This window comes from Aethalodelphis obliquidens, unplaced genomic scaffold, assembly GCF_003676395.1.
Source record: "Aethalodelphis obliquidens isolate GAN/ISIS:26980383/991018 unplaced genomic scaffold, ASM367639v1 scaffold36, whole genome shotgun sequence".
Lineage (NCBI taxonomy): Eukaryota > Metazoa > Chordata > Mammalia > Artiodactyla > Delphinidae > Aethalodelphis > Aethalodelphis obliquidens.
The window spans coordinates 2857087-2884917 of record NW_020837980.1 but is presented as its reverse complement, the minus strand read 5'-3'; the positions used below and the strand labels follow the sequence as shown (position 1 = coordinate 2884917).

The 27831-nt window shown below is 34.1% G+C and overlaps 1 protein-coding gene across 3 annotated transcripts in view; it reads right to left on the bottom strand.

Moving 5' to 3' along the window:
* The window catches only part of IPO8 (importin 8), a 71185-nt gene that overhangs the window by 38145 nt on the left and 5209 nt on the right, over positions 1-27831 (bottom strand). Inside the window, exons 2-14 of one of the 3 annotated variants that reach the window (XM_027129322.1) lie at positions 26818-26899; positions 21608-21764; positions 18484-18642; positions 17336-17492; positions 12268-12357; positions 10674-10768; positions 10147-10231; positions 7704-7838; positions 5740-5839; positions 3370-3446; positions 2962-3078; positions 1703-1792; positions 224-389 (exon numbers count right to left, since the gene is read on the bottom strand). In XM_027129322.1, the coding sequence (XP_026985123.1) occupies positions 224-389; positions 1703-1792; positions 2962-3078; positions 3370-3446; positions 5740-5839; positions 7704-7838; positions 10147-10231; positions 10674-10768; positions 12268-12357; positions 17336-17492; positions 18484-18642; positions 21608-21764; positions 26818-26899 (1510 nt within the window). The remainder of the gene's footprint in view (positions 1-223; positions 390-1702; positions 1793-2961; positions 3079-3369; positions 3447-5739; positions 5840-7703; positions 7839-10146; positions 10232-10673; positions 10769-12267; positions 12358-17335; positions 17493-18483; positions 18643-21607; positions 21765-26817; positions 26900-27831) is intronic. The other 2 variants (XM_027129323.1, XM_027129324.1) reach the window with 2 other exon arrangements.

The following is a 27831-nucleotide window of genomic DNA, read 5'->3' as shown; positions in this document are numbered from 1 at the left end:
AGACACTCCTAAAAGTGGCAAGAATAAACTCCTATAAAATTCTGAGGGGGCAAAAGCTCAAAAATCCAAACCCTGAATCTTAAGACTTAGGGACTCATCTTTGTTAGGGTAGGAAGTGAACAAAACTACTTGAGAAGACCATGTCAAAAGGATAAATTAAATACACCCTCTAAAAGGTGTGTTTTTATTTTAAATTTTTTAAATTTAAAAATTTTGTCTTTACCTTGTGTCTGGTTAGAAATTAATGACTGAAGAGCAAGGGCAGCTTCAACCTTGACAGGCATCTCCTTATCTTCAATCAGGCTCTTCTTTGCTAGATCAACTGCATTTCTTAGGTTGAGCTCATTATGAAATTTCAAAGAACTGAATGCATGAAGTACCCAACAGGACTATGTTACAAGAAAAAAGTTAGTAGGAAACTATTAGGATTATGGCATTATGTAATAATGTCACACATATAAGAACTTCTCACTAAGTAAAATATCATTAATTCTACCAAGTGCTATTTGTTTATTTATTTGTTTTTGGAGAGAAGCATATTAGCCTTAGTTGCTAACTTCTGGATTTCCCAGACTTCTTATAATAAAGGCAGTTTTATTACTTCTAAATTACCTTTATGCAATATCATTATTCACAGGAAAAAGAAAACAGAGCCAAATTTAAGTGTCTCTGAAAAAAGAAATCATGTCAATGCTTTTAATAAATATTATGATTCATAACTTATTTATTATTTATATGCAAAAGCACTATGAACCAACCAATGCTGATATTCATTTACTGGTCTTAACAACAAATGAATGAAATATTATTTTCCCTTACACTAACTGGCTTAACAAACTTGATTTTTTCACTCACACAAGACACGAAGAAATTTAACTTTGCATAAATTACCAAAGTTTAAACTATTAGACCACAGAACCATATTATTTTTTTAAATTCTCTATGTGCATAAAACACAACTGACAGTAATTACTTTGAATGACTAAAGACTTAACAAGAGAAATACAATTCACAGAGTCTGCAGAAATAACAGTCTACTTATAAAAATACTTGTGTGCCGTCCACATCGCTAAGCTACATTCACACAAGTATTTCCCTAGTGACTATTATCTTCTGTTTATAAAATGCTTTAGAGTGTACAAGGCATTTTAACATATATTGGTTTTAGCAAGACATTTTGTTGGGTTGATACAGTTATAAAAATAAGTACTAGGCTCTTAAATTAAAGTTCTATTTTTATTTCTCCATAAAATATATTATTTCTATAAATAATATACACTTAGAACACAAATAAATTTACATGGATTATTATTTTCTCCATTTTATTAAGGCATATCTAACTATTATACTGGAAATCATAATCAAGTTTTTAGCCAAAATATAATTTCCATTAGTGTTTGGACACTAATCAGCTTATGAATTTACATTGTACCATTGCTGTAACATCATCCCTCTCACTGAATGTTTTGCATATGCAGCAAGTGAGGCTAGGGGAAACAAACAGCTGGAATTAAAATCTATGAATTCCTTTATTCACTAGTTTGCTCTTTACTCAGCTTATGTGACCATAAAAGACATTCTAATTGCCTTCATTTCGCCTCAGTATGTGGTAAAAGGTCAACTTATTCAAAAATATTTAGTTCAATAATTAACTTACAAATGAAGATTTCGAGATACTATAATGGAAATATGGAAAACTTACTCTGGCTCGAAGGTATCCCAGGTTAGACAATAATAATGGAAATACGTGATTCTGCAACAATAATTCCATTTGGTCCTTGAATAAACTCTTCTGTTAGGAAACAGAAATTAAGTTTAGCTTACCAATGTCTTTTTCATATGTAAAAATCACTTCCTAATAAAATACGTTTGTTATGACTTACACAATATACTTCTATTTACAATTTTGTAAAATTTTACCTACATATTGCATGTTTTAAAACAAGACAGAAATAGTACTTTAGATATAATTTGATATTGAGTGATCTTTCTAGAAATAAATAACACAAGTCATTTTGTATCATTTTTTTTTATACAGCAACATTTTCATATTTAAAAAGTGATGATTAAAAAGTCATTTTTTTTTAGAACTACCATATGACCCAGCAATCCCACTACTGGGCATATAGCCTGAGAAAACCATAATTCAAAAAGAAACATGTACCACAATGTTCACTGCAGCACTATTTACAATAACCAGGATATGGAAGCAACCTAAGTGTCCATCGACAGATGAATGGATAAAGAAGATGTGGCACATATACACAATGGAATATTACTCAGCCATAAAAAGAAATGAAATTGAGTTATTTGTAGTGAGGTGGATGGACCTAGATTCTGTCATACAGAGTGACGTAAGTCAGAAAGAGAAAAACAAATACCACATGCTAACACATATATATGGAATCTAAAAAAAAAAAAAAATGGTTCTGAAGAATCTAGGACCAGGACAGGAATAAAGACGCAGACATAGAGAATGGACTTGAGGACACAGGGAGGGGGAAGGGTAAGCTGAGACAAAGTGAGAGAGTAGCACTGACATATATACACTACCAAATATAAAACAGATAGCTAGTGGGAAGCAGCCGCATAGCACAGGGAGATCAGCTCAGTGGCTCTGTGACCTCCTAGAGGGGTGGGATAAGGAGGGTGGGAGGGAGATGCAAGAGGGAGGGGATATGGGGATATATGTATACATATAGCTGATTCACTTTGTTATACAGCAGAAACTAACACAGCATTGTAAAGCAATTATACATCAATAAAGATGTTAAAAATAAATAAATAAAAAAAAATGGAACTATCAAAAAAAAGTCATTTTTTTAATTAAGGAAAGAAAAATATTTAGTCAATTCAATTATGCAGAAAGTCACCAGTTTTAAATTATCCATAACTTTCATATTCTCTCATTTGCCTCTGCTACACAGTGTTATTAAGTAAATTAAATTTGAGTAGCTTAACCTTCAATAAAATATCAGCTAGGGAACCAATCACATGCAGGGCTCCATCTTTCTTCCTAGGGTCAAAGTTCGGATCTGTTAGGATTTGATAACAGAATGCCATCATTTTTGGCAACACCTAAAGAAACAGAAGAAACCATTTTAGTCTATATGAACTTTTACTGCCTTACTATTGTATTAAATATGATGTACAAATTTTCAAAAATAAAGCCATTTTATTGTATGCTATCAAGCAATTATAAGTAAGAAAACAAAATATTCCTTTTCCCTTACAAGGATAGAAAAATATTTTTAAAGTAACAGATTATAACTACTAACATAATTTTTCAAATACTAGGGGCATTCATTAGAGTGTCAAATGAACACAGGCCACCCTTCAGTTTTGTATTTAAAAAGAATAACTATATACCTCTTTTCTTTTCTTTGCAGCAGTATATAAGAGAGTCTGGGCTGCTGTGGTGGGAGAAGCATAATCTTCGAAAATATCTAAGATTTTAAAAGTTTAAACCATGTTAGCAAAAATACAACTACTTATTATAGATTTTAAACCTTATTGACCACTATTCCAAAACCAAGAAATAAAACAGTCAACATATAACACTGGTTTATAGCACAAAAAAGCTAAAGATATATCATCACTGCTCTCATGCACAATATTTATTTTAAATGTTTTTAAAATATTTTAAATAGTTATTAAATATTTAAATTAAATGTTATTTATTAAATATTTAAATTTTATTTGATATTTATTAAAATAAACACATATTTAAATGTGTTTATTTTAATAAATATCAAATGTTTATTAAAATACTTAGTTATTTAAAAGGTTGTCCTTTTAAATAATCACATTAAAACAAACAATACATATTAGGCATATCTGTTTCACTGAGGATAGGAAAAATGCTTTACCTCTATCAAAAAACAATAAAAATTTATTTAGTGATTACTATGTGCCAGGCACTGTTCTAAGCTCTGGGGATACAAATATCAAACAAAAATGGTTCTCATGGAGCTTACGTAGTAAGAGAAACAAACAAACTGATAATACACATATAGACACCCATACACACACAAGATATTATAGCTGAAAACACTCCATCTCAGATAGGTTAAGTAATTTGCCCACAGTCACACAGTGAGTAAGCAACCAGGCCAGCATTCACATCCAGGCTGTCTTAACATCAAAGCCTGAGCTCCTTCAGTTTTTACCAAATCTAAAAACACCATTATTAATATCAGTCAATACATTTAGACAAGGGTATTCTGTTAATATAAATAACTGCACATGACAAAAATAATAAAAGAAAACTAATAACGTAATTGTTCTCCCCAGTAGTTATCTAAAAGTAAAATACACATATTAAGTAATACCCACTGCATTCTACAGAAGGAAATGATTAAGGAAAAAAGGCACTTTAGCTAGTCTTGAATTATCCATATGCTCTTTTAATCAATAAAATGTAAATTCTATCAATCAACACACACAGCTCTTAACTATTATATTTTCTAAAAACTGAGATACTTTCTTATTTGATATGAAGAATAAGTAAAATAATGGTAGCCTTCTGAAAGTTAAACAAATACACTGCACATTATAAAACAGGTATCATAGAAAAGCTAGACACTAAAAAAATGCCTTAAAAAAGACAGAAGAAAGACCAGTTAATCATTCTGCTCTGTCAAAGAAAACTAGGAAAACAAAAGCATTAGGAAGGGGAATTAATAAATCATGCATATGTACAATGATTTTCAAATAGAAATGATAGAATGGAAGGATAAAGCAGTGGTAAATATTGTTTCTCATTCACTTGCTTTTCCTGTACTTTGTCTCCAAAGGAAAGAGGCGCTTCCTCACTTACTGAATCAAAGAATCTAAACACAAAGCACTGTGAAAACAACATAGCCCAATAATCTAGCATCTATATTAGTAGGCTTAACTCAAGTAACTAGAGACATATGGCCCAACAAGGGGAAAGCACTGTGGTCACAGTACCTTCAGCATGCCTTGGGCAGTGCGAGTCTTATCAATTATTTGTTTCAACATTCACTGAAGACAGACTAGGGCCAAGAACTTGCAGAGGAATGTAGGGGTGTAGAAGGGATGGAGAATACAAAATAAAGCAAGTAAGATAAAGTCCCTGCCCTCAGATAGCTTCTTCACCATGGGAGGAACAGAGGTACACAAATAACATCTTCCTATGCTAAGTGCCTGAGTACTCCGGGAAGTGCTTAATTCAAACTGGTGACAAAAGGGAATGAACTGAGGCAACCTACACAATTCAACAGCTTCCTGGAAGATCCAAGGCTAAAAGGACCCACAGAGAACTGGGCCACACAGTGGGGTCATCAGAAGTAATCTCATTCCCCTGTGGAATACTCAGTCCCTAGGTTAAGGATGCAAACTAAATTGGGGTGCTCCTAAAATATGCAGAAATGCAAAGGATCTCCCAGACTGAGAACAACCCAATCTACAAATAGGTATCCCAAAAGGCACAGAAAGGAATGGTCCCTGCAGATCAGCATCACAACAGAAAGAGTTATACATAGATGGTTCCATGACTGCTTCAGCACCCATGAGAGGGATGGACAAATAAAGCAGCTTTTCATCTCAAGTCCATCGGTTCAACAGAACATCAAACTCTCACGAGTTTCAGAGTTTATCGTGAAAAGCAGAACTCTGGGAATTTAACAAAGTAGTAAAATCTGCTTAAAAGTATAAATTTAGTTCTATTACTTTACGGAGCCAGGAACTGATGAGGACTAAAATCATCTCCATTACCAAATTTCATCCTTATATACTCATATGGATCTTCCTGCCACAGCTCTTCATCTTCATCTTTATAACACATCACAGAAAAAATCACATCTTCAGAGATATTCTAACAAGAGAAAAAAACAAAACAACAAATGGGTACAGACTATTCACATTTGGGGAACACAAATAATGAAAGCCTTCCTGAAGTTAGTTTTCCAAACTGTTATATTAATCTTTCTGTCAAGTTTGCATTGGCTAAAGTGAAAGAAGGAAAGCAAAAGCCTTGGGGGTAAGGGGTAGAGGTGGGGGCAGAAGAAGTTAAACATAAGATTGTTTTTTGTTTTTGTTTTTTGCGGTACGCGGGCCTCTCCCGCTGCGGAGCACAGGCTCCGGACGCGCAGGCTCAGCTGCCATGGCTCACGGGCCCGGCCGCTCCGCGGCATGTGGGATCTTCCCAGACCAGGGCACGAACCCATGTCCCCTGCATCGGCAGGCGGACTCTCAACCACTGCGCCACCAGGGAAGCCCATAAGATTGTTTTTAAACAACAACTGATTAAAGGTACAGAGAAAGAGATGAATGCTATTCTTTGAGGCAAGAGCGGGGATAAAAGTTTTACTATCAATATTAAACATACCTAAACATACCTTGATTCTTTAAGAGAAATAAATATCAAACCAAGGTTATATTTACTATTATATTACTTATTGTGAACATTTTTACATTTCCATTTTGATCCTAAATGTCAATATTTCAACAACATTAACATTTTCTTCTTTTTCCATTTTCAACAACTTAACTTCCTACCCTACAAGTGCAGGCTTCAGTGGGGGGAAAAAAAAAAATCACATCTAACAGCCTCTATGTTCACTGCCGCTAATGCTCTACCAAGCCCTTCCGTGCTCTAACAATCACATATGTAAGAACAAAATTATCTCTTATCACTCCTTCCAAATTAAGTAATTCTAAGAGAAAAAAATTCAGCCTAATAATCAGAGTTTTCTTACTCCTACATTACAGCCATGTAAAAATAAGGCCAAAGGCATCAAGTAGAAAAAAATGCTATCACAGTTCACCCTTACTTTACAGGCACACAGTAAAATAAAATGAAATCTGTATCTTTATTAATTGCAAAGAACCAATCACTATTTGATCAAGGGAATTAGGCAAACATTATTAAAATGTCCACAGAAAACAATGCAAAAGATCTAATATCTGTAAGACCTATAATAAGATAACACTAAACAAATTCTATCCTAGACACCAAAGACAAAGTAAAAGAATTGCTTTACTTTTTAGATACCATCTTAGAGATTACAGAATTTAAGAATTCATAGTTTGAGAGGAAAAAATCCCGTTCCTAACATCTTTGAATTACCCAAAATTATCTGTATGTAAATATTAATTTATTTATTAATGGTCCATAATTTTTCATTCTGATTTATTCTTTAATAAAATGCTGATTCTACCTTTAAGTACACAATTGATATAAAAACTGAAAACTTTAACTCTTTTATAGTATTTAACAATCCAAAAAGAGAAATAAAAACCTTGTTTGCTCATACCCACAAAAGAAAATGGTCATGTATCAGGCTGCATTTCCTGCAAAATAACACTAACTTAGTAGAGCCCTGGGGACTGTTTTCAAAATGCTATCATACAAAATACCTCATTTGATCCTAGCAACCTTTAGGTAAGAAGGGGAGAAAAATATTATCTGACCTAACAGAGGAGAAACAGAGGCTAAATAAGATTCCAAGCAAGATTAACTAAATCCAAGTCTTCCAATTCATACAACTTGAAAACTTCACTCTTCTCAAATACTTAAATTTCCAGGTCCTTCATATCAGATATAAGACTGCATTCATTCGAAATTATTAATGGAAACAAAAACATATTAAATATAAAATATGGAATTAGTTAACACTTACCCTGTCCAGAAAATTTAACCAGAGAATGATTTCCGAGAGCTGCTCCCTGACACTAACCTGTATGTGCGGCTTCATCTGCTTCCAGGTTACAGAATGAACAACGCCTTGGTTGAGATAGTTGAATGCTTGCTGAAGAACACGGGGAGCTATATACTCTTTCTGCCTATACTGGTCTAAAATTTTTAGTAGTACCTACAGGAAAATAGGAAGAGAAAACATAGGAAAACATAAACAATTTTAAAGTTAACAGGATGCGCATTTTAGGCATGACATAAAACCAACGCAGAAGTCAAGAAATAAAAATTAACAGATTTTTAGAGAAGTAAATATTTTGTGAGACAGCACACAAGCTGTTTTAATTCTTAGATAGGTCCTTGCGATATTGAACTGAAGGGTGTCTCACTGTGATTTTCAGCCATTTATCCTGCTTCTAACCTGTGGAACTACTCAAAATAAGTCTATACGCTCTTCCACATACTAGCTCTTCAAATAAATTAAGACTCCTGTCAAATAGTAACAGATTTGACTAAGTGAACACTGAAAACATCCATATAGCAAGAGACACCATAAACATATTTTAATATTTGATAAAGGTGCATTTCAACTGGAAGAGAAACGGTAAGTTATCCAAAAAACAGTATTGGGAGAGCTGACTAGCCCTCTGAAAAAAATTAAGGTGGCTCCCTAACTAAACTTCACACCTAAATAAATTCCAGATAGGGAAATATTTCAACAGCAACAAAAAATGAAACCACATAGTAACTAAAAAAGAGTGTGGAAAATTTTTATTTTATAATCTCAGACCACGGAAAGTCTTTGTAGAAATACCACAAAACTGAGAAGTTATTTTTTTTAATATTGATTTTTAAAAAAAGATTGTTTCTAAGGAAAGAACCATGCCCAAAGCAGCTGTGAGGACCCAAGGACACGCAGTCAGAGGCTGCACTACAACACAGTCCAAGTCTTCCAATTCCTGATCTCCAGAGCCCTTCACTACAGCAAGCTTATCACTGAACTGCTGAATAAGTAAAAGGGGTTCTTTTAAAACATGTACAGAATTTATAAATTCAGAACATGAATTCAGTTCAAGTTATATAAAGTTCAGGTTTATAAAATTTGTCAGAAGTCCTACTATCACCTAGAAACTCCTTCTGCAATGCAGGCTAAAAATGGATGCTACTAAACACACTTCTTCCTAATACTGTTGCTGTTCACACAAAGTGGAGGTGGTCGCAGATGAGACACAATAGTAAAGAAGAGAACAGTTTTTGATTAAAAAAAAAAAAGTTTTAAAATATCAGGAATATATACTTTAAATGACCAAGGTTCAAACAGTTTATGACATGGATGCAACAGCATGAAATTTAAATGTGTGTGTACATACATGTTTATGTGACACTGGAAAACCTCTACTGAACACACCAGAAGAGGGCATCAACTTTAGGATGCTTACTGGGGTTTAACAGCAGTGGAAAGAGCAGAAGACAGAGCTAACCAGCTCCCTGATTATCCTAGTATCCAAAATGAATGGCTGAATATATAATTTTATTCATCACTCACCAATTTTCCCCACAGACTTTCTCATGGGCCAACAAAATAATCTGTGAGAAAATTATAGCCATAGCTTTCCTGAATTGTTGCAAGGTAATTTTTAGAAATGATAATCCAAAAAATGATACTAGTCAAAATGATAATCCATAAAAGGAAGTATTCCATCTAAGATGACAGGCTTGAACTTTCTATCACTGATAGTAAAGAAGACTAATCTGCATAGATTTATAAAAATCTAGAAACACCCTTTGTATCATGAAAGCCTTTTACTATGTCTGATTAATCTTTGCTTCCTTAATATAGCCCTGACACAGCCAATGCTCAATCACTACTGAATTTCACTTGTTGAAATAGAAACAAAAATTTCATGATTCAAATGGCAATACAGATAGTCTTCACGCCCATCTATCCTTTGTAGTTTGTAAATATTAATATCAACTTGGATTATTTCTCAAGAACTCCTAATTTTCACTGTACAGAATGGTTCCCAAACTTCCACAAATATGTGTAACTTCTCAACTGAAAGTCTTAACTTCTGAGCTCAACTCCTCTTGAAATACATCAATTCCTATTACCTAAATCTTCTGATATAAAAGCTTAGAACAAAGAGGTGGGGCTCCAACAAATAGAGGGTAAGAAACTCATGTGAGATCAGGAAGTTAACTGAAGAACCTGATCTAATACTGGCAACTGCTACACAAGTATCAATCAACAGACTTGAAAGGTTTCAGTCCAGCATCTAGGAGTCTAGAAGGGACATTCTTGCAGTAGCTACCCTAGGACACTTGGTTCTAAAACTGACTGCACTGTATTAGATTCCCAGAGCTGCCATTTCATCCCCCTATAAATATGTATTAACATGTTTGTAAACTACTATTAAATGGATAGAAGTGACTTAACTACTTTCAGTAGTAACCACCCTTCTATTTAAAAAATGTAAGTTTATTACCTGCTGAATTCCCACTGCATAAGTTTTCAAAAAGAATTCGGAAAATTCAAAGTATTCTTTTGTGACATTTCCTGGGCTTCCATATCTTAAAATACAAAGAGAAATGTTTAAATACTGCAAATTTTAGAAACAAAGCATGCTCACCAGTTTAAATACTTGTTGAAAGATGTATTCTATTGGGACAGAAACTAACATTTTACCTTTTTTTCACAAGCCCCAAAATGAAATTATGACAAGCTGTACTTAGACTCCAGGCCATACTTAAAATTTCAGACAGAAATATCATTTCTCGATCCTTTTTACAGAGAATAGAAAGATCCAGAGAAGACTGTTCACCTTACTATGATCTCAAAGCCAGTGATCACAGTTAAGCCTGCTTTAAAACAAAGCAGAGGGTGACTTTTTGCCCTCTGCTGCTCTAAAGAAAAATAATCATATACTGTAGAGCATCAAGGGACCTATTCAATTTTATTATATCCAATACTGAAATACCAACCATAGATTGTAAATCTAATAACCAGAATTACCGTTCAAAGAGACGAGCTACAATGTGTAATGCCCACTTCTTACACTTCCACCAGACTAATTCTGGTCTATCATCCTCGTCAATCTGCAGAGTCTCCTAGGAGGACAAAAACACCCAGATAAAATTCCCACATAATGAAAAGGTTTGTGTGACTAACAAAGGCAGAATAAATATTGATACAAATTAAGTAAAATTAAATGTGAATTCAGACTGCCAAACAAATGCAAATTCTTACTTTATAGATTGCTAGGTAGGAATTAAACAAGCAAAGCAAATTTCAACCAACCAGTGCTGTTGTTTTATCTTCTACCTTTAAAAGGCCCAAATAAGTAGAAAACAAAACACAAAATACCATATCCCTCAAGGAAACTCTCTGAGATGCCAGAAAATTTCTATATCTTGATCTGGGTGATAGTAACACAAGCGTATGTTTGTCAGAATTCACTGAACTGTTCACTAAGTTCTGTGCATTTATGTGTATAAACTAAACCTCAACATCATTTGTCCCAAGATATGGGCAAAGGAAGGAATACTGCACATTTGGAGACAAGCTCAAAATTTTAAATATTTGATATATTTTAATTTAGTTAATTTGATTATTTGAGTTAATCTGATAGATGAAATATAGTATCACTGTAACTACAGATAAAAATGAGACACCATCTTTTACCTATCAAACCGGCAAACTTAGAATTTAACAAAACAGACATTCTCAGTCACTGCTTATTAAAGTATAAGCCAGTGCAGCGTTTCTGGAAAGCCATTTGCAAGGTCTGTCAAAGTCTTGCACAGGGAATTATAGCTATTACATTCTAATAACTTTTAATGGAGTATAACCTATAAAAATACTGAATCACTACGCTGTATACCTGAAACTAATATTATATATCTATACCTCAATTAATTGATTAACTAATTAATTAAAGATCTGTCAAAGCCTTAAACACTGCTAAGAGGTTATCCAAACAAAATAATCATGTATGTGCATAAAAATTTAACTACATCCTTATAGTTAAAACACTAAAAAACTAAAACAACCTAAATATCTAGCAAATGAAGCATTCAACAAAAATGACACAATGTAAAAAACTTCATAATCATACAAAATATTTACAATAGATTTTAAGTGAAAAATGAACTTCAAAACAGTACCTATCTATACCATTTTTACAAATATAAAATATGATTGCTCCTCCTAACAAATTTCATTAATGCTCCTTCTTCTGTATACCCTTTTAAATTACTTTTTTAATAAGATTTTGTCAGCATACCCTTTTTAATCACTTCTTCCTATAAAGATTCTGTAATATTTTTTGTAGAAAGAAAAAAAATATGGTTGTATATAAATGTAGAGAAAAAAAGACAAAAGGAATAAATACCAAGTTTTAAAAATGGTTATTTTTAGTAGGATTAGTTATTATTTTATTAATTTTATCTGAACTTTCTAAAAATGAGTATGTATCATTAATTACTTTTATTACAGTAGTAATTTTTTTTTTTTCTAAATAGCAGGCTGGTATAATAAATCAATCTACCACAAATAACCCAAACCCAAGTTTTCCCCATTCTTCTTAGGAACAGAAGCCCTTTCTTACAGGTGGAACAGTCCTGTCAATAATAGTTCGGAAGATCTCCATCCACGCTGTCATGGTTTGGTTATTCACCAGCTGAAGAGGCAATGCATACTGAAAACAAAGGACAACAACATCAGACAATAATTCCTCCCCTCTAAAAAATCAGCAATTTATCTATATTGAAAGGTTGAAATATATGAAATGGTTAACACCTGACTGTGAAATTAGTAATTTCAGGTGGTTCAACCTAAAATTTAATTTAAAACAGCTCTATAAACATATGTATGTAAATTAAATTTTTTAAATCTAGAAAATATACATGCCATGAATTATTTCTCTAGGCTTTTTTTTTTTTGGCCGCACTGTGCAGCACAAGGGGTCTTAGTTCCTTGACCAGGGATCGAACCTGTGCCCCCTGTATTCAGAGTGTGGAGCCTTAACCACTGGACTGCCATGGAAGTCCCTAAGCTACTTTTTTAAGTAAAAAATTATAATAATACAGTAAGGCATCATTTGTTCAACATGAGATTCTAGATAAGTGATTTTTTACCATTTACCCCTTTGTGTGTCAAACTTTTCATTTTTCCAGCTTTATTGAGATATAATTGACATATAATACTATGTATGTTTAAGATATAGAACAAGACGATTTGATACACATATACATTATGAAATTACTATCACAATAAGGTTAGTCAATACTTCCATTACCTAATAAAATTATCTTTTTATTTTTGAAGTATAGCTCATTTAAAATATTATATTAGTTTCGGGCATATGAGTGATTCAGCATTTTTATAGACTATACTCCATTCAAAGTTATTACAAAATAATGGCTATATTTCCCTGTGCTGTACAATACATACTTGTGACTTATTTATTTTATACATAGTAGTTAGTGTCTCCTAATCCCATATCCCTATCTCAACCCTCCCCACCTCCCTATCCTCACTGTTAACCATTAGTTTGTTCTCTATAACTGTAAATCTGTTTCTGTTTTGTTATATACATTCGTTTGTTTTATTTTTTTAGATTGCACATATAAGTGATAAGAGTATTTGTCTTTCTTTGTCTGACTTATTTCACTAAGTCCATCCACATTGTTGCAAATGGCAGAATTTCATTCTTTTTTATGGGTGAGTAATATTCCATTGTGTATATGTAGATACACACACCACCTCTTTATCTATTCATCTATCAATGGACACTTAGGTTGCTCCCTTATTTAGTCTACTGTAAATAATACCACTATGAACACTGGGGTGCATGTATCTTTTCAAATTAGTGTTTTCATTTTTTTCCAGATATACACCCAGCAGGAGAATTGCTGGATCATGTGGTGGTTCTGTTTTTAGTTTTTTCAGGAACCTCCATATTGCTTTCCATAATGGCTGTACCAATTTACATTCCCACCAACATGTACAAGCATTCCCTTTTCTCCACATCCTTGCCAACATTTGTTATTTGTAGACTTTTTGATGATAGCTATTCTGACCAGTATGAGGTGGTATCCAGTGGTTTTGGTTTGCATTTCTCTGATAATTAGTGATGTTCAGCATCTTTTCATGTGTCTGTTGGCCATCTGTATGTCTTCTTTGGATAAATGTCTATTCAGGTCTCCTGCCCATTTTTTAATTGGGTTGTTTTTTTGATATTGAGTTGTATGAGCTGTTTATATATTTTGGATATTAACCCCTTATTAGTCATATCCTTTGCAAATATTTTCTCCCATTTAGTAGGTTGTCTTTTTCGTTTTGTCAATGATTTCCTCTGCTGTGCAAAAGCTTTTAAGTTTAATTAGGTCCCACTTGTTTATTTCTGCTTTTATTTCCCTGCATTACGAGACAGATCAAAAAACAATTGCTATGATTTATGTCAAAGAGTTTTCTCCCTATTTTCTCTTCTAGGAGTTTTATGGTTTCCAAGTCTTAATCCATTTTCAGTTTATTTTTGTATATGGTGTGAGGAAATGTTCTAATCTCATTCATTTACATGTAGCTGTCCAGTTTTCCCAGCACCACTTACTGAAGAGCCTGTCTTTTCTCCATTGTATATTCTTGCCTCCTTTGTCATGGATTAATTGACCATAGGTGTGTGGGTGTATTTCTGAGCTCTCTGTTCCGTTCCATTGATCTATATGCTTGTTTTTGTGCCAGTACCATGCTGTTTTGATTACTGTGTCTCTGTAGTATAGTCTGAAGTCAGGGAGCATGATACCTCCAGGTTTGTTCTTTTTTCTCAAGATTGCTTTGGCAAATCAGGGTCTTTTGTAAATTATCTGTTCTAGTTCTATGAAAAATGTCATCAGTATTTTGATAGAGATTGCATTAAATCTATAGATTGCTTTAGGTAGTATGAACATTTTTACAATATTAATTATTCCAATCCAAGAACACAGAATATCTTTCCATTTCTTTGTATTGTTTTTAAATTCCTTCATCAATGTTTTATAGTTTTCAGAGTATAGGTTTTTTACCTCCTTGGTTAAGTTTATTCCTAGGTATTTTACTCTTTTTGATGCAATTGTAAATAGGGGTGTTTCCTTAATTTCTCCTCCCATAATTATCTTTTTTTGTGGTGGAAACTCATTTTAATGACTTTAATGAAAATCTTTACATCATGAAACATTCAAGAAACATTTTTTCAATTACTTTCCTCTACACTGTGGCATGAAATCACAGTCCACTGTATTACAGTGTGCAATCCCACCCCTACTACACCTTGAGCTACAGGAGATGAGGCATAGCACCTCTGCATGCATGCAGTCCAAAACCTACTACACACTAAGGACATAATGTTAAGTAAAGCTCACAGTCTAGTTGCGGGGGGTGAGGGGGAACACATTTAAACAAGGAATTATAATATGGTATGATAAATAGTACAGATAAAAGCAGTATAATGTTGATAAGGGCACCCGTGAGGACCACCTAATGCAGCCTGCTACTATCAGAGACAACTTCCTGGAAGAAGTGATATGCAAGCCAAGACCTGGAGGAGCACAAATTGACCAGGGCATAAAGGGAAAGGAGAATGCTCCAGGCAGAAACACAGTGCCTTAAAGGCTCAGAAGTGACAGAGGACATGACCTGCTCATGAAGCTGAAAGAATTTCCATATGGCTGGAGTGCAAAGAACAAAGCTAAAGCTAAGTATGGTATAAGATGAGGCAAGAGATGAAGGGTTTTATAGGTCATGGGAAAAAGTTAACACTTTGTTCTAAATGCAGTGGGGAGTCAGTTGGCTTTACGATGGGGAACATAGGAGGAGCAGGCCAAGGGCTGGGGGAAAGTAACAATGAGTTCACTTCCGGACAAACGAGTTCTGAAATATGTATGGAATATTTAACAGTCCTGTACACAATATTTAATAAATGCTTAGACAAAATCAATTTCATTGCGTCATACTTTCTAAAACATAAATTTTTCTGCCTCATCCCAATTTGTTAGACAATCACTTTTTACTTCCATAAACACTGTAACTGTGCCTCCTAAAGCCTTCTAAATTTTTGCTTCCAGGATTTCCCACTAAAGAATATTACTGTATTAGCATATAATAGATTACTAAAATGGTTTAAAATGATGAGGGTTTTTTTCTGGTTTTTTAGGTTTTTAGCACATACATGTTGAGAAAAAAATTTTTAGATTTTTGTTCTCTTAGCAAACCAAGTAGAAGTAGAGGTTTAAGAAAACTATTTCGTCAGCTTCTGTCTCACTTACTGATTCCTGGCTATGCTTCTCCCAATGGGGAAAGGGAAGTCTGGCTCCGAATAAATGGGATATTACTATATCTAATGGCAAAACATCTCACTGAATAAAAAATATTTGCCAAAAAGTGATTCTCCTGAGGAAGATTTCTGAACAGAAAAACAAAAACAAAAGCACCATACATCTTCCTACCTTATTACTTTTAAAAAAAGAAAAAAGAGGATGAAGGAATGTTTTCCTAGTAGTCTAGTTTCTTCTCTTTTCTCAGATGTGCCTCCTTTCCCTTTCTCTCTCCCCCAAAAAAGGCTAAGCTGAAAAACAAGGAAAATCTGCCTTGGACTATCTCTATTAAAAGTTTAAAAGATGAGGCTAAAAATATAAATCTTTATTCAAGTGAAATATTCTAGAACAGTATGAAAATACTTAAGTCAGAGAGAAGCCAAGAACAAAACCAAACTATCTTGGCTCTCCAGCCTGATGAAACTACCCTCTTGCCGTGACTAATTTAACTAGAAAGCATGAAATAAAGCCTTAATCCATTCAACATCAAACAGTTTAAACTGACAACAATTATTCTTCTCCACCCAGATCGAAATAACTTACCCAAGTCTTTTGAGGATTAAATTTTAAATATTTTTATATTTAAAACATTCCATATTAATGTTCTTTATAGCTTTCAGGTAAGAAAAAGGAAGTATTTTAAATGAAGGTAAATGAGGCACTCAATCTTGTTTGTTAGCTTTAAATGGGTCAAATGCAAAGAAACTACCATCAATATGATTTCCCAATTAAAAAAAGGAACTCTCAGGGCTTCCCTGGTGGCGCAGTGGTTGAGAGTCCGCCTGCCGATGCAGGAGACACTGGTTCGTACCCCGGTCCGGGAAGATCCCACATGCCGTGGAGCGGCTGTGCCCGTGAGCCATGGCTGCTGAGCCTGCACGTCCGGAGCCTGTGCTCCGCAACGGGAGTGGCCACAACAGTGAGAGGCCCACGTACCGCCAAAAAAAAAAAAAAAAAAAGGAACTCTCTTCTTTTCCTTCCTCTTCTCCTATAATCATAACTAATTTACAGGCAGAATGCTATGGACAGATTAGTCAAATTATCAGGTTTCAGGGAAGTTAACTACCTTGTTTCTTCCATACCCAGACTTCAGACACTGGGGGTGAAAGGCATATGGACACTGAATCTCAGCTCTGCCACTCAGATAACCTTGGACAATTAAGTTGACCTCTCAAAGTCTGTTCTCTCATAAGGATTTTTTTAAAGAAATACATGTGAGAATATACAATATGTAATTTTTAACAATAACTGACACTTACTGAGCACTTTCTATGTATCAGGCAGAAATACAAGGCACCGTATTTGTCTTCTGCTATAGAAACTTACCTGCACAAGTGCATAAAAGATTTTCAGGATCTGCTTCTGTATTAATACAGAATAATGTGAGGAATCAGAAAGGAGCTGCATGATTTGTTGCTGAATACGAGGCAGAAATATTTGCATTGCTGCTATAAGAGGTTCTCTTTCCTCTGCTTTCTTATATCTACATGAGCAAAGACAAAAAGAGAGAACAATAATTTCTCCCCCCCCCACAAAAGAGCTATAAACAATGAATGAAAAATAATATTTTTTAACTATATAAAGCTATAACATTCCAAACACTAGCTTACATTTTCTGTTTGGATTGCTAGAATAAACTTGAAAGGAACTTTGAAAAAGTATATCCCTGTTTTAGGCAGAATACCTAAAATCTTTCTAGAAAGATTTAGACTAGTTCAAAAAAATCCAAGACAGTTTTGCAACTTTCCTACATGAATTTTTCTAGTACTTAAATTAATTTTCACATACCACAATTCTTGCTATAAAATACAAGTTGATAAACAGTTCAAATAGACATTCCTATTATGTAACAAATGATGTGGTGGAAAAAACATTTGTCCATCTACCACCCTACTTTGAGAAGTTAAAACAGTTTACAAATTTAGGTGCTCTTAGGTCATTTTAACAGGTATAAATCTAAAATATACTCTAAAAATCATTTTAGAAGGAAGACTACAGGACTTTGCATGCAGAAGCAGCAATCCCCTTAGAAGCTAGAAAGCAATGCTATTAAATGTGACACTAGTCCCACACCTCCCAAGCAACTTTTATAGAAAAGAAAGTCACTAGCAAAGAAACTTGAACATTTTCTACCTTGCATCCAAAAAGGTAAATGTTTGGTTTACTTAATGATGTGCTTACTTAAATATAAATGTTAAGGTACCTCTCCATCAAAATTTCCAAGGAAAACTGTTAATAAATGGTCCTCTGAAACTAACAAATAAGTTTGAGAAGCACTAACTTAGAGATTAGTACATTAGCAGATTAAAGATTCTTTGAAAAACTGTAGTAAATAAACATGTTTAACTGTGTTTAATCCAACATTTCCCAATCTAACCTGATTCTGTAGAACACCCATAGCAGACCCCTCTATGCAATGTAATTCTTCTAAGTAACAGGAGGCTGGTATCTTCAGCCAATAGAAATCAACTTACTCATATGTCTTCACCAGTTGATACAGACATAATAAACTGCCAAGCCAGCTTCCACTGCTCTGTGATTGCAAGTAATAGTCTATCTTGTCGACTACCGCTGGCCAGTGACCAGGGAAATCGTATTTAATGATGGCACGGAGACACATTGTTAACTGGACTCTATAAAGTGGGGGGAAAAAGTCCAAAATCTAAGTAGTTATAAATAACAGGCTTCAAAGACCTCTAATATTGTACATAAAAACACTCTGATTCCTATTTACTTACATTATATAGATATTTATCTGGGGTGGAGGGAAAAAGAGCAGTCCTATAAAGAAAAACCTATAAAGTCCTATAAAGAATTTAAAAATAAATTCAGGGACTTCCCTGGTGGTCCAGTGGTTAAGACTTCACCTTCCAATGCAGGGGTTGTGGGTTTGATCCCTGGTCAGGGAGCTAAGATCCCACATGCCCTGTGGCCAAAACACCAAAACGTAAAACAGAGGCCATATTGTAACAAATTCAGTAAAGCCTTTAAAAATGGTCCACACCATAAAAAAAAAAAAAAACTTAAAATAAATTCATAAAAAATTTTCCAAGAAAAAGACAATGAATCCAGCCCAGCTCTGTAAAATTTCCCAGCTTGTTATATTTTGTATTTTGGTTATTATATCCTAACAGGGAGACAAAACCAAAAAAGTATTTTATCATTTCAACTGGACAAACTTAGCCTAAAAATGGTCAAAGTAAGTAAAATGGAGGCCTACATAACAGTGGGAAACATCTCTGTGAGCCAAAGCCTGGAACCATTCATCATCAGTTCCCAGTCACACAGTATTTTGCACCTATCACAGCTTCCTGAGATCCTGATTTTTGTATGAAGTAACAAGCATTAGCTGGTAATTCCTGAAGAGGAATGCTAAGAACTAATTCCAAAGAAATAAAGAAAAAAGTAACAGGAAAGACATTTAAAAAAGAAGAAAAAAAACTCTTTAATGAAACTGCAAAGTGAAGCTATGAAAGATGTGATCTCATAACACTTAGGTCAGTAATCATTTCCTCAATTGGATACAACTATAATTGGGATTGAAAAGAAAGTGAGGGGAAAAAAATTTCTCTTCTACCAACTATTAGTATGTCCTTACATGGTCACTTGCAAATGGATGGAGAGTGAATCTAGCTAAATTAGGATTCCACAGTGCCAAGAAAAAGATACGTGTTCAGTTCAACAGCCAATAACTTGATTTCACTGAAATGAAACAAACAAATAATGCCTTTTCCTTGCAAAGGATCTTTTCCAAATATAATTGCAAAAGATCCTTTGCAATACTCTTAAATAAACTTTGAGAATATTTCTTTAAGAGTAGTTACAGGGCTTCCCTGGTGGCGCAGTGGTTAAGAGTCTGCCTGCCGATGCAGGCGACGCAGGTTCGTGCCCCGGTCCGGGAAGATCCCACATGCCGCGGAGCGGCTGGGCCCGTGAGCCATGGCCGCTGAGCCTGCGCGTCCGGAGCCTGTGCTCCGCAACGGGAGAGGCCACAACAGTGAGAGGCCCGCGTACCAAAAAGAAAAAAAGAGTAGTTACAGTTAAGCCTTCAGGACATAAAAGAAGCAAAGCCACAAAGAACTGTCTCATAATAAAGATAAAGATAACCTCTTGTGCCACCAGCAGCTGTTCTAAACAACAAATAGGTCATATTTGTATTCAATAAAACTGAAACTTTTCATTTTTTTAATTTCATCTTCAGGTTGACCTTCTTTTTTATTGCGGAGCACAGGCTCTGGACGCGCAGGCTCAGCAGCCATGGCTCACGGGCCCAGCCACTCCGCGGCATGTGGGATCTTCCCGGACCGGGGCACGAACCCGTGTCCCCTGCATCGGCAGGCGGACTCTCAACCACTGCGCCACCAGGGAAGCCCCTAGGTTGACCCTCTTAATCCTTTCTCAATTCCAAGCCAAGCAAAGGATGTTTATGAACAGCCATCCTTTCATATATTAAAGTGTAGAAGCATTGCTTGCAAGATTCAGAGAGATTTGAAAATGTAAAGATTTTGACAAGAAATGGACACATGATGGTACCACAGGGAAGCCAGTGCCAGATGGCATTTGGGCAACCAATGAGAATGATGATTTTCTTTCATCAATACCCCTATTTTCTCTTCTTACCCAAACAACTGCACAAAGAGGTGTTCAATGTTTGTCCACCTTCCTCACTGTTATCCTCACACTTTCTTCTCTGTCTTCTGCTTATGCCAATGTACATTATACACTCAGGGATAGGTTACATCTAATCTCTTGAAGTTAAATGATTTCATTCCCCTATCTCAATTTCATCTATTTCCCTCCCACATTTTCAAAAGCAACCTAATCACTTGCTCATGGTGAAAAGAATTTGTTTCTCCTCTTTTAAGATTGCATAATTTTTTTGACCTACACCTCTGCTATCCACTAAGGGCAGGTACCAGCTACATGCACACACCATAATTTAATCAAAATTAAATTAAAAATTCGGTTCCTCAGTTACACTAGCCACATTTCAAGTACTCAGTTGGCTTCTATGCCACATGGCTAAATATCAGACAGTGTGGATATAAAACATTTCCATCACTGCAGAAAGTTCTATTGGACAGTGCTGCTTTATAGCATCTAATCTAAATTTGAAAAACCAGAGACAATTCTTCTAGTTTATATTTGCTCTATCCTGTCTTCTTCAAAGGAAAAGAAGCTCAGTTCATAAAAACAAACAAAAAGATAGGTAAAGTGTTACAAAAACTGGTAGGTTAAAACCCCCAGAAGTCAATTTCCCTGTATAAGGGAAAAGAAAAGCAGATAGTAAAAAGTCAAGGGCTCATAACTAAGAACATAGGTTATTCACATAGCAAGGATCTATACAACAATTTTCGTTAGATTTTTGCCTCCACTCTTTTTGTGGCAACTTATAGAAACTAAATTTTTTTTCCAAAATATTTTGAGGCAAAGAATTACAAATGCAAAAACAAATAACTAAAACTGTATTCTTTGAGTGCCCATCTTCATTACTTTATCTCTTTTAAAAAACAAACTTGAGGCTGATGATTAAATCCAACCTCCCCCATTCATATATTTTGGGCTTCCTACTAAGCATATAGAAACAGTATAATGTACCTCACTAAATCTGGAGACCGAATTATTCCTTCCACAATATTATCACGTATTTGCTGGCGATCGTTTTCATGAATGTTAAATGGAAATATTGCTTCTCCTGGTGGAGGTTCTCGGTCCGGCCAGTACTGGGTCACCATGTTCTTCAAGTAAATGGCAGCTAAGTCAGAGAAAAAAAAATGCTGAAGTAGCAGTATCAAAAAGATGGCTTTCATTCAGCTTTACAGAGCATGAAAGGCTAAACCCTTCAATGCTAAACATGATACCCAGCAAAAATGGAAAATCTTACAGTTATAAATAGCCAAGTGGGGAAGGGAAAATGGATAAGAATTGAAAGCTTCTCTTTAGCTAGTAAAGCAAGTCTAAGCAGAAAACATCTCATTAAATCAAGCTTCCAGAGTTTACATGACAGAAAAATGATCCAGGAACTCAAGTATGCATCCTTAGACTAAACACAAGATGGTCTAAATGAAACTCTACTAAGTACTTTGAGACCGTAAGAGTCATACTGTTCATAATGCCTAATACTGAACTGACAACACATGAAATTCTACAGTCCTTCATGGAGATTGCTTTTTTTCTTGTTTTTTTTTCCACTGGCTATTATCCCACACTACTATTTTGAAATACCTATAGTATTGGTAATTTTTATCTAACCCTTTTGAAATATTTGCCACTTGTAAATATAACAATAAAGAAAAGGACATCAGCTTTCAAATATTTTTGAAAAATCTCAGGAAATTTCTTACCTGTTTATTTCTATCAAAACACATAATCAATGATTCTGTTCCTATTCTTTTTAATCATCAACATTTAACAAAAGACTTCTAAAAGAAGCTAACATACTGCTACAGAATTTTGATAGGGGGTGTTAAGTTTTCTAACCATCCCAGCTGAGCACTGAATGTAAATTAATACTTACTTATAGTGTCATATTCTTACATATACATAATATATATGAATAAAGAAAGGTGATCTGCAAAGCATTATAACTTTCTTCCCTTAAGTTTCTCCTCTCCCTTCTCCCCTCCACCCAATCCTCCCTTCATCTCAATTTTAACATAAACTAAATTGGCTCGTAAAAGCATTATACCACAGAGAATAAACCAATATGTTCTACATTGGCTGTAATACAACAGAAACCCAATGAAATTATAAACCTGACATCCTACAAGGTCTTCTTTCATTAGTTTTGATTCAACACAGGTCTGAAAAAGACAATTTCACCTAGGATTTCCATTTTTTAGGATAAAAACAAAAATTATTTGAGAGAGTGAAAGGGAGGAAGAGAGGAGGGAGGGAGGGAGGGAGGGAGGGAGAGAGAAAATGTGTCTATATGTGAGACAGTTTGGGTTTTTGTCTTTTTTTAATTCAGACCACACAGTCTCTGGACTAAGTACCATCGTTTATCCCAGTATATTTATTTTTTAATATTATTGTCATCAGCAATAAAAATACATAAACTGTTGAAAAAAATGAATAAATGATCTAAGAATATGGTCCAACCTGTCAGCAGTTCAGACTGATTTCATGAGATTAATCTTTGCAAAAAGAAAAATCAAAAAATCAATATATTATACACACCGTTTTAATCCCTATAGAACTAGTCTTGAAAATGAAAAACAACTTTCAGACAGCAAAGATACAGACATGGTAAAATCATGGACTTACTCATAATTCAGTCATTAAATGCTATTAATTTTATAACTAAAAAATATTTTTATTATGGGACACCACAAGAGATGGCCTATATAAAAGGCACGCTGACAAATTTGTATACGTTGGAATAAATCTGCAATTAGTTAAAATAAAATTGAACTTAATTAATAATTTGAAAAGAGAATATTAATTACTCTCATGGATAATCATGGATTACTAAAGATAATGAAGGAAATATACCAAAAATAACTGAAACTGTACCAATAATCTAAAAATCTCCCTTTAATCATTTAATTCAAGTATCTAACATTTGCCAGAGCTAAGAAAATACAAATATCTTAATTCATTCATGAAGAAATTAAGTATTAAAATTTGCTTTTCTGCAGAATCCACTCATAATTTCAAGCATCTTAAGTTTGAAATTAGTTTTAAAACATACAAACGCTTCTCCCCTTCTCAAACACAATAAATCATCACACACACTCTATCCTCTGGACCCAGAGCCACCACTACACAGATCAACTGGGTTCCATAACCTCAAAGGGGAAAGGATGCCGTTAAACTCTGTGAAGCAGAATGCTGTGCTTTTCTAAGTTGATGTTTTTAAGCTTTTCCATTTTTCATAGTAATTTGGTAGCCCCTCTCTCCTTCTCTCCCTTGTTATTACTTTAACCTGTTAAAGGCTAGGAAATAAGGTAACAAAGTGTATATATTATATATCTAAAACAAGATTAAATAGATTCTGAGTATCCTACAAATAAGACACATTAGTTTTAACAGAAGAGCTTCTTGAAGTGCTTCTGGACTGATCAGAGGCAACCTTCTGCTTATTTCTAGGTTTTGTATTCTGGAACACTGAGGTTAACCTTAATAATGCTATTAAGCTTACCAATCAAAAGGAAAACAGTGGAGCAAACATCCAAATTTATTTTGTTTGGCTTGCCAATATCAAAATATTACATTTATTTCCTATTTCTTCACAGTAAGGTAATAAAGGACATTCACTAATGAGCTTGCTTGATAATAGCAAGAATATTTTAGAATTTCCCACAAACAAAATAATCAAGCACTGAATATTTTGCAGAACTAAGTATTTCCACTTAATATGAGCATAATTTTTTATACAGGCTGATATTTTTTAATCAAAGATCATATCATTCTTCTTTAAATGTCATGCTAAAATGATAAATTATCTGTCTGGGTGTCACCATCAGATTCCTGGAGCTTTTGTATTTTAATAATAGATTAAATAGAACAGAAAATTTATTAATGGCACTTAAATTTAGATGATAATGTAGAAGTCTACACAGTATATTTCAGACTGTCTAATAAAATGGAGGCTCTAAAGTAGAAAGTTGTCCTAATAAATTAGGACATGATCACCCACCAAGACAAACCCTGTCATGTGGCTAACAGATTTGAAATCTACATAAACTATGAAGAAAAAATTGCCTTTAAATGCTACTTACATTTTATATCAAAACTTAATTACCTAAGTTATTAAGATTTAAAGTTGTATACAGTTGGTGAGGACATGGGGAACCCAGCATTCTAATGCACTGTTGATAGAAAAAGCAAGTAAATGCAACTTGGTGATAAGATTCAAAATTCTAAATGTTAATATTGTTAATATCATTGACCTAGTACTTCCATTTGTTAAAATTTATCCTGTGAAACTATCCACATGAGCATCCAGAGATATGTGTCCAAGGATGTTCATTTCAGCATTGCCTCTATCAAAAACCACAAAAAAGGGGCTTCCCTGGTGGCGCAGTGGTTGAGAGTCCGCCTGCCGATGTAGGGGACACGGGTTCGTGCCCCGGTCCGGGAAGATCCCACATGCCGCGGAGTGACTGGGCCCGTGAGCCATGGCCGCTGAGTCTGCGCATCCGGAGCCTGTGCTCCACAACAGGAGAGACCACAACAGTGAGAGGCCCGCGTACCAAAAAAAAAAAAAAACCCACAAAAAGGGACAATAAAGGAAATGTCCACTAATATCAGATTGCTTAAATAAACTATGGCAGTTCTAATTCAAAGAAATATTGAATAACTGTTACAAAGAATGAAGTATATGTACTGACATGGAATGATGCCCCAAGGGTATTAGGTTAAATGAAAACAAAGGGAATTATAAAATAGCATGTGTAATACAAACAGATTTTTGTTACTTTTTAAAACCAACCTATCTACAGAAAAAAAAGAATTAGAGAACCATGCACCAAAGTTGACGGTAGGTATCTTTGGGGGTGGGATTAAGAGGAATCTAATAATATAAACTGTATTTTTGTAATGTTTATATGTCATATAAAGAAGACATATTAATTTAATAAATTGCTTTAAGATCTTTAAAAATGTTTCTACAAAGCTTTATGGGAAATTCACAATGGCCCTATAAACACTTAGGTTATTAAAATAGGTTTCACTTAGCAAAATGTGGTTTCAAAACATCCCTATTTTATAAAACAAAGATTAAATTGAGAATTGTGGTTTCAAAAAACTTACATAGAAGCCTTATAAATCTTATTAAAATAAAAAATAATTCCACCGTGAATGTTTTTCCATAGGTTTTTTCTTAACCACAAATGGATCATTTAGAAAATCATATTTTTCCAAAACTTAATGATTCCCTACATTTTTATTCTGTTATGTTCAAGTAGAACTAAATACTTTTATCAGTATGTATAGTATAATCCCATTTCTATATTATTCATCTATCCTTCTACCTGAACACATGCAAAGACTAACGTTCACCCAATGTTAATGATGGTTATTTCTGAGTGATGAATGTCAGGTAATTTTTTTCTACATTTTTGTTTCTATTTTTCTATATTGCCTAAATTATTTATTAGTACATATCACTTACATAATTCTTTAAGTCTCTTCAATTACATATTTTTAAATTAGGTATTATCATTTTACCCCTTTTATCATGAAATTATTCTCTTTCCAGGACTCATTACACTCTAAGACTTTCTCCATTTTTTAACCTTCTGGGTTCTAACTACCAGTTCATTAAAAAAGCAAAAAGAAGAATAATACACATCAGGGAACTACCCTAAGATCCCACAGACTCAAAAGTAAGTTTCATGTTTATAACAAAAGTCCTGCTCCCCAATCATGTGGTTAAGAACACCTGTGCAAACCTTATCTCCATGATCTAATGCATGAATGGAACCAAATTAATATATACAAATTCACGGTCTTAATCTATGGGCCCAAAGGCAAGGCCACCAGGAATCATTAAAAATTAGGGAGATAAAGCTATTAAAACTGGGAAAGCTAAGAGGGAAAAATGGCAAGGTTACAGAGAAAAGGAACTGTAGCTAGAAGCTAGAAGGGAGAAGAGGAAAGAAAAAGCTATGGTAGATTTAAGAGCTCAGTATGGACCTCTAAATTTCCAGGGAAAAAGAGAGTGAGATTTTAAACCATTAGAAATACTTCATGTGTGTTTCCTATGTTTTCAAAGAAAGCAGATATTTAGAAATGAAATAAAACACTAGTCCTACTTTTACGCATAAATAAACTTATAAAGGATTAAAAAAAAACCAACTCACCTGCCTGGCGTACTGGGAATTCCACATGGTCAGAGACTATAATCCGAAGTAAACTGGGGGCAAAATTGATAATCTTGTAAGACTGAAATTACAAAGAAATATTTTATAAAAAAATAGGGCAATATAAATGAATAACTGTTAGCACCTGTTTCTGAATACATTACTGTCCAAATAAAAGAAAAACTTTTACAGTGAGAGAAACTCTCCAAAGCCAAATGAAGATTACTAAAATACTCCAAGTCAGAAAAATTTACTTAGAATAAATTGATGAATAAATGAGTAAGAACAATTTTATGCTTTTTGGACATATATTGTCAAAATGCTCTCCGGAAAGAGTGTAGGAATTTACACTCCCAAGAGTAGAATATGTGTGTTTATATATCTAATATAGGGATTAGCATTATCATTCCTTCAAAACTTTTAAACCTTATTCATATTTTAAATTACATTTATTCTAGCTTGAATTTTTTTTCCTGTTTGTTGGCTATTTGTTTTCTTCTACAAATTCCTTTATCCCCTCACCCTTTTGTAAATGGAATATTTGTTTTATTCTTAATAAATTCTAGGAGCTATTTTATGAATTTAATCTCAAATTTTTATTTGACTTATACATTGCAAGTGTTTGTTTCCAGCTTATTTGTGCTTCAATTTTGTTTACGGTATTTTTGACAAACAGGAAAACATGGGCTACATAAAACAAGAGATCCAACACAGAAAACGGACAATGGCTGTGCATGAGCTATAGAGAGGAACCAGTCCAGACTGGAACAGTGTGCTTCACAAGACAGTGTTGAGAGCTGTCGTCACCAGCTGCTCTCTGTTGCCAGAGCATCTTTTTTTTTTTTTTTTATCTGTTCAACAAATTTTATTGAGTACTGATTATGTTCTAGCCATCTTTTTTGTTTGTTTTTACATCTTTATTGGAGTATAATTGCTTTACAATGATGTGTTAGTTTCTGCTTTATAACAAAGTGAATCAGTTATACATATATATATGTTCCCATATCTCTTCCC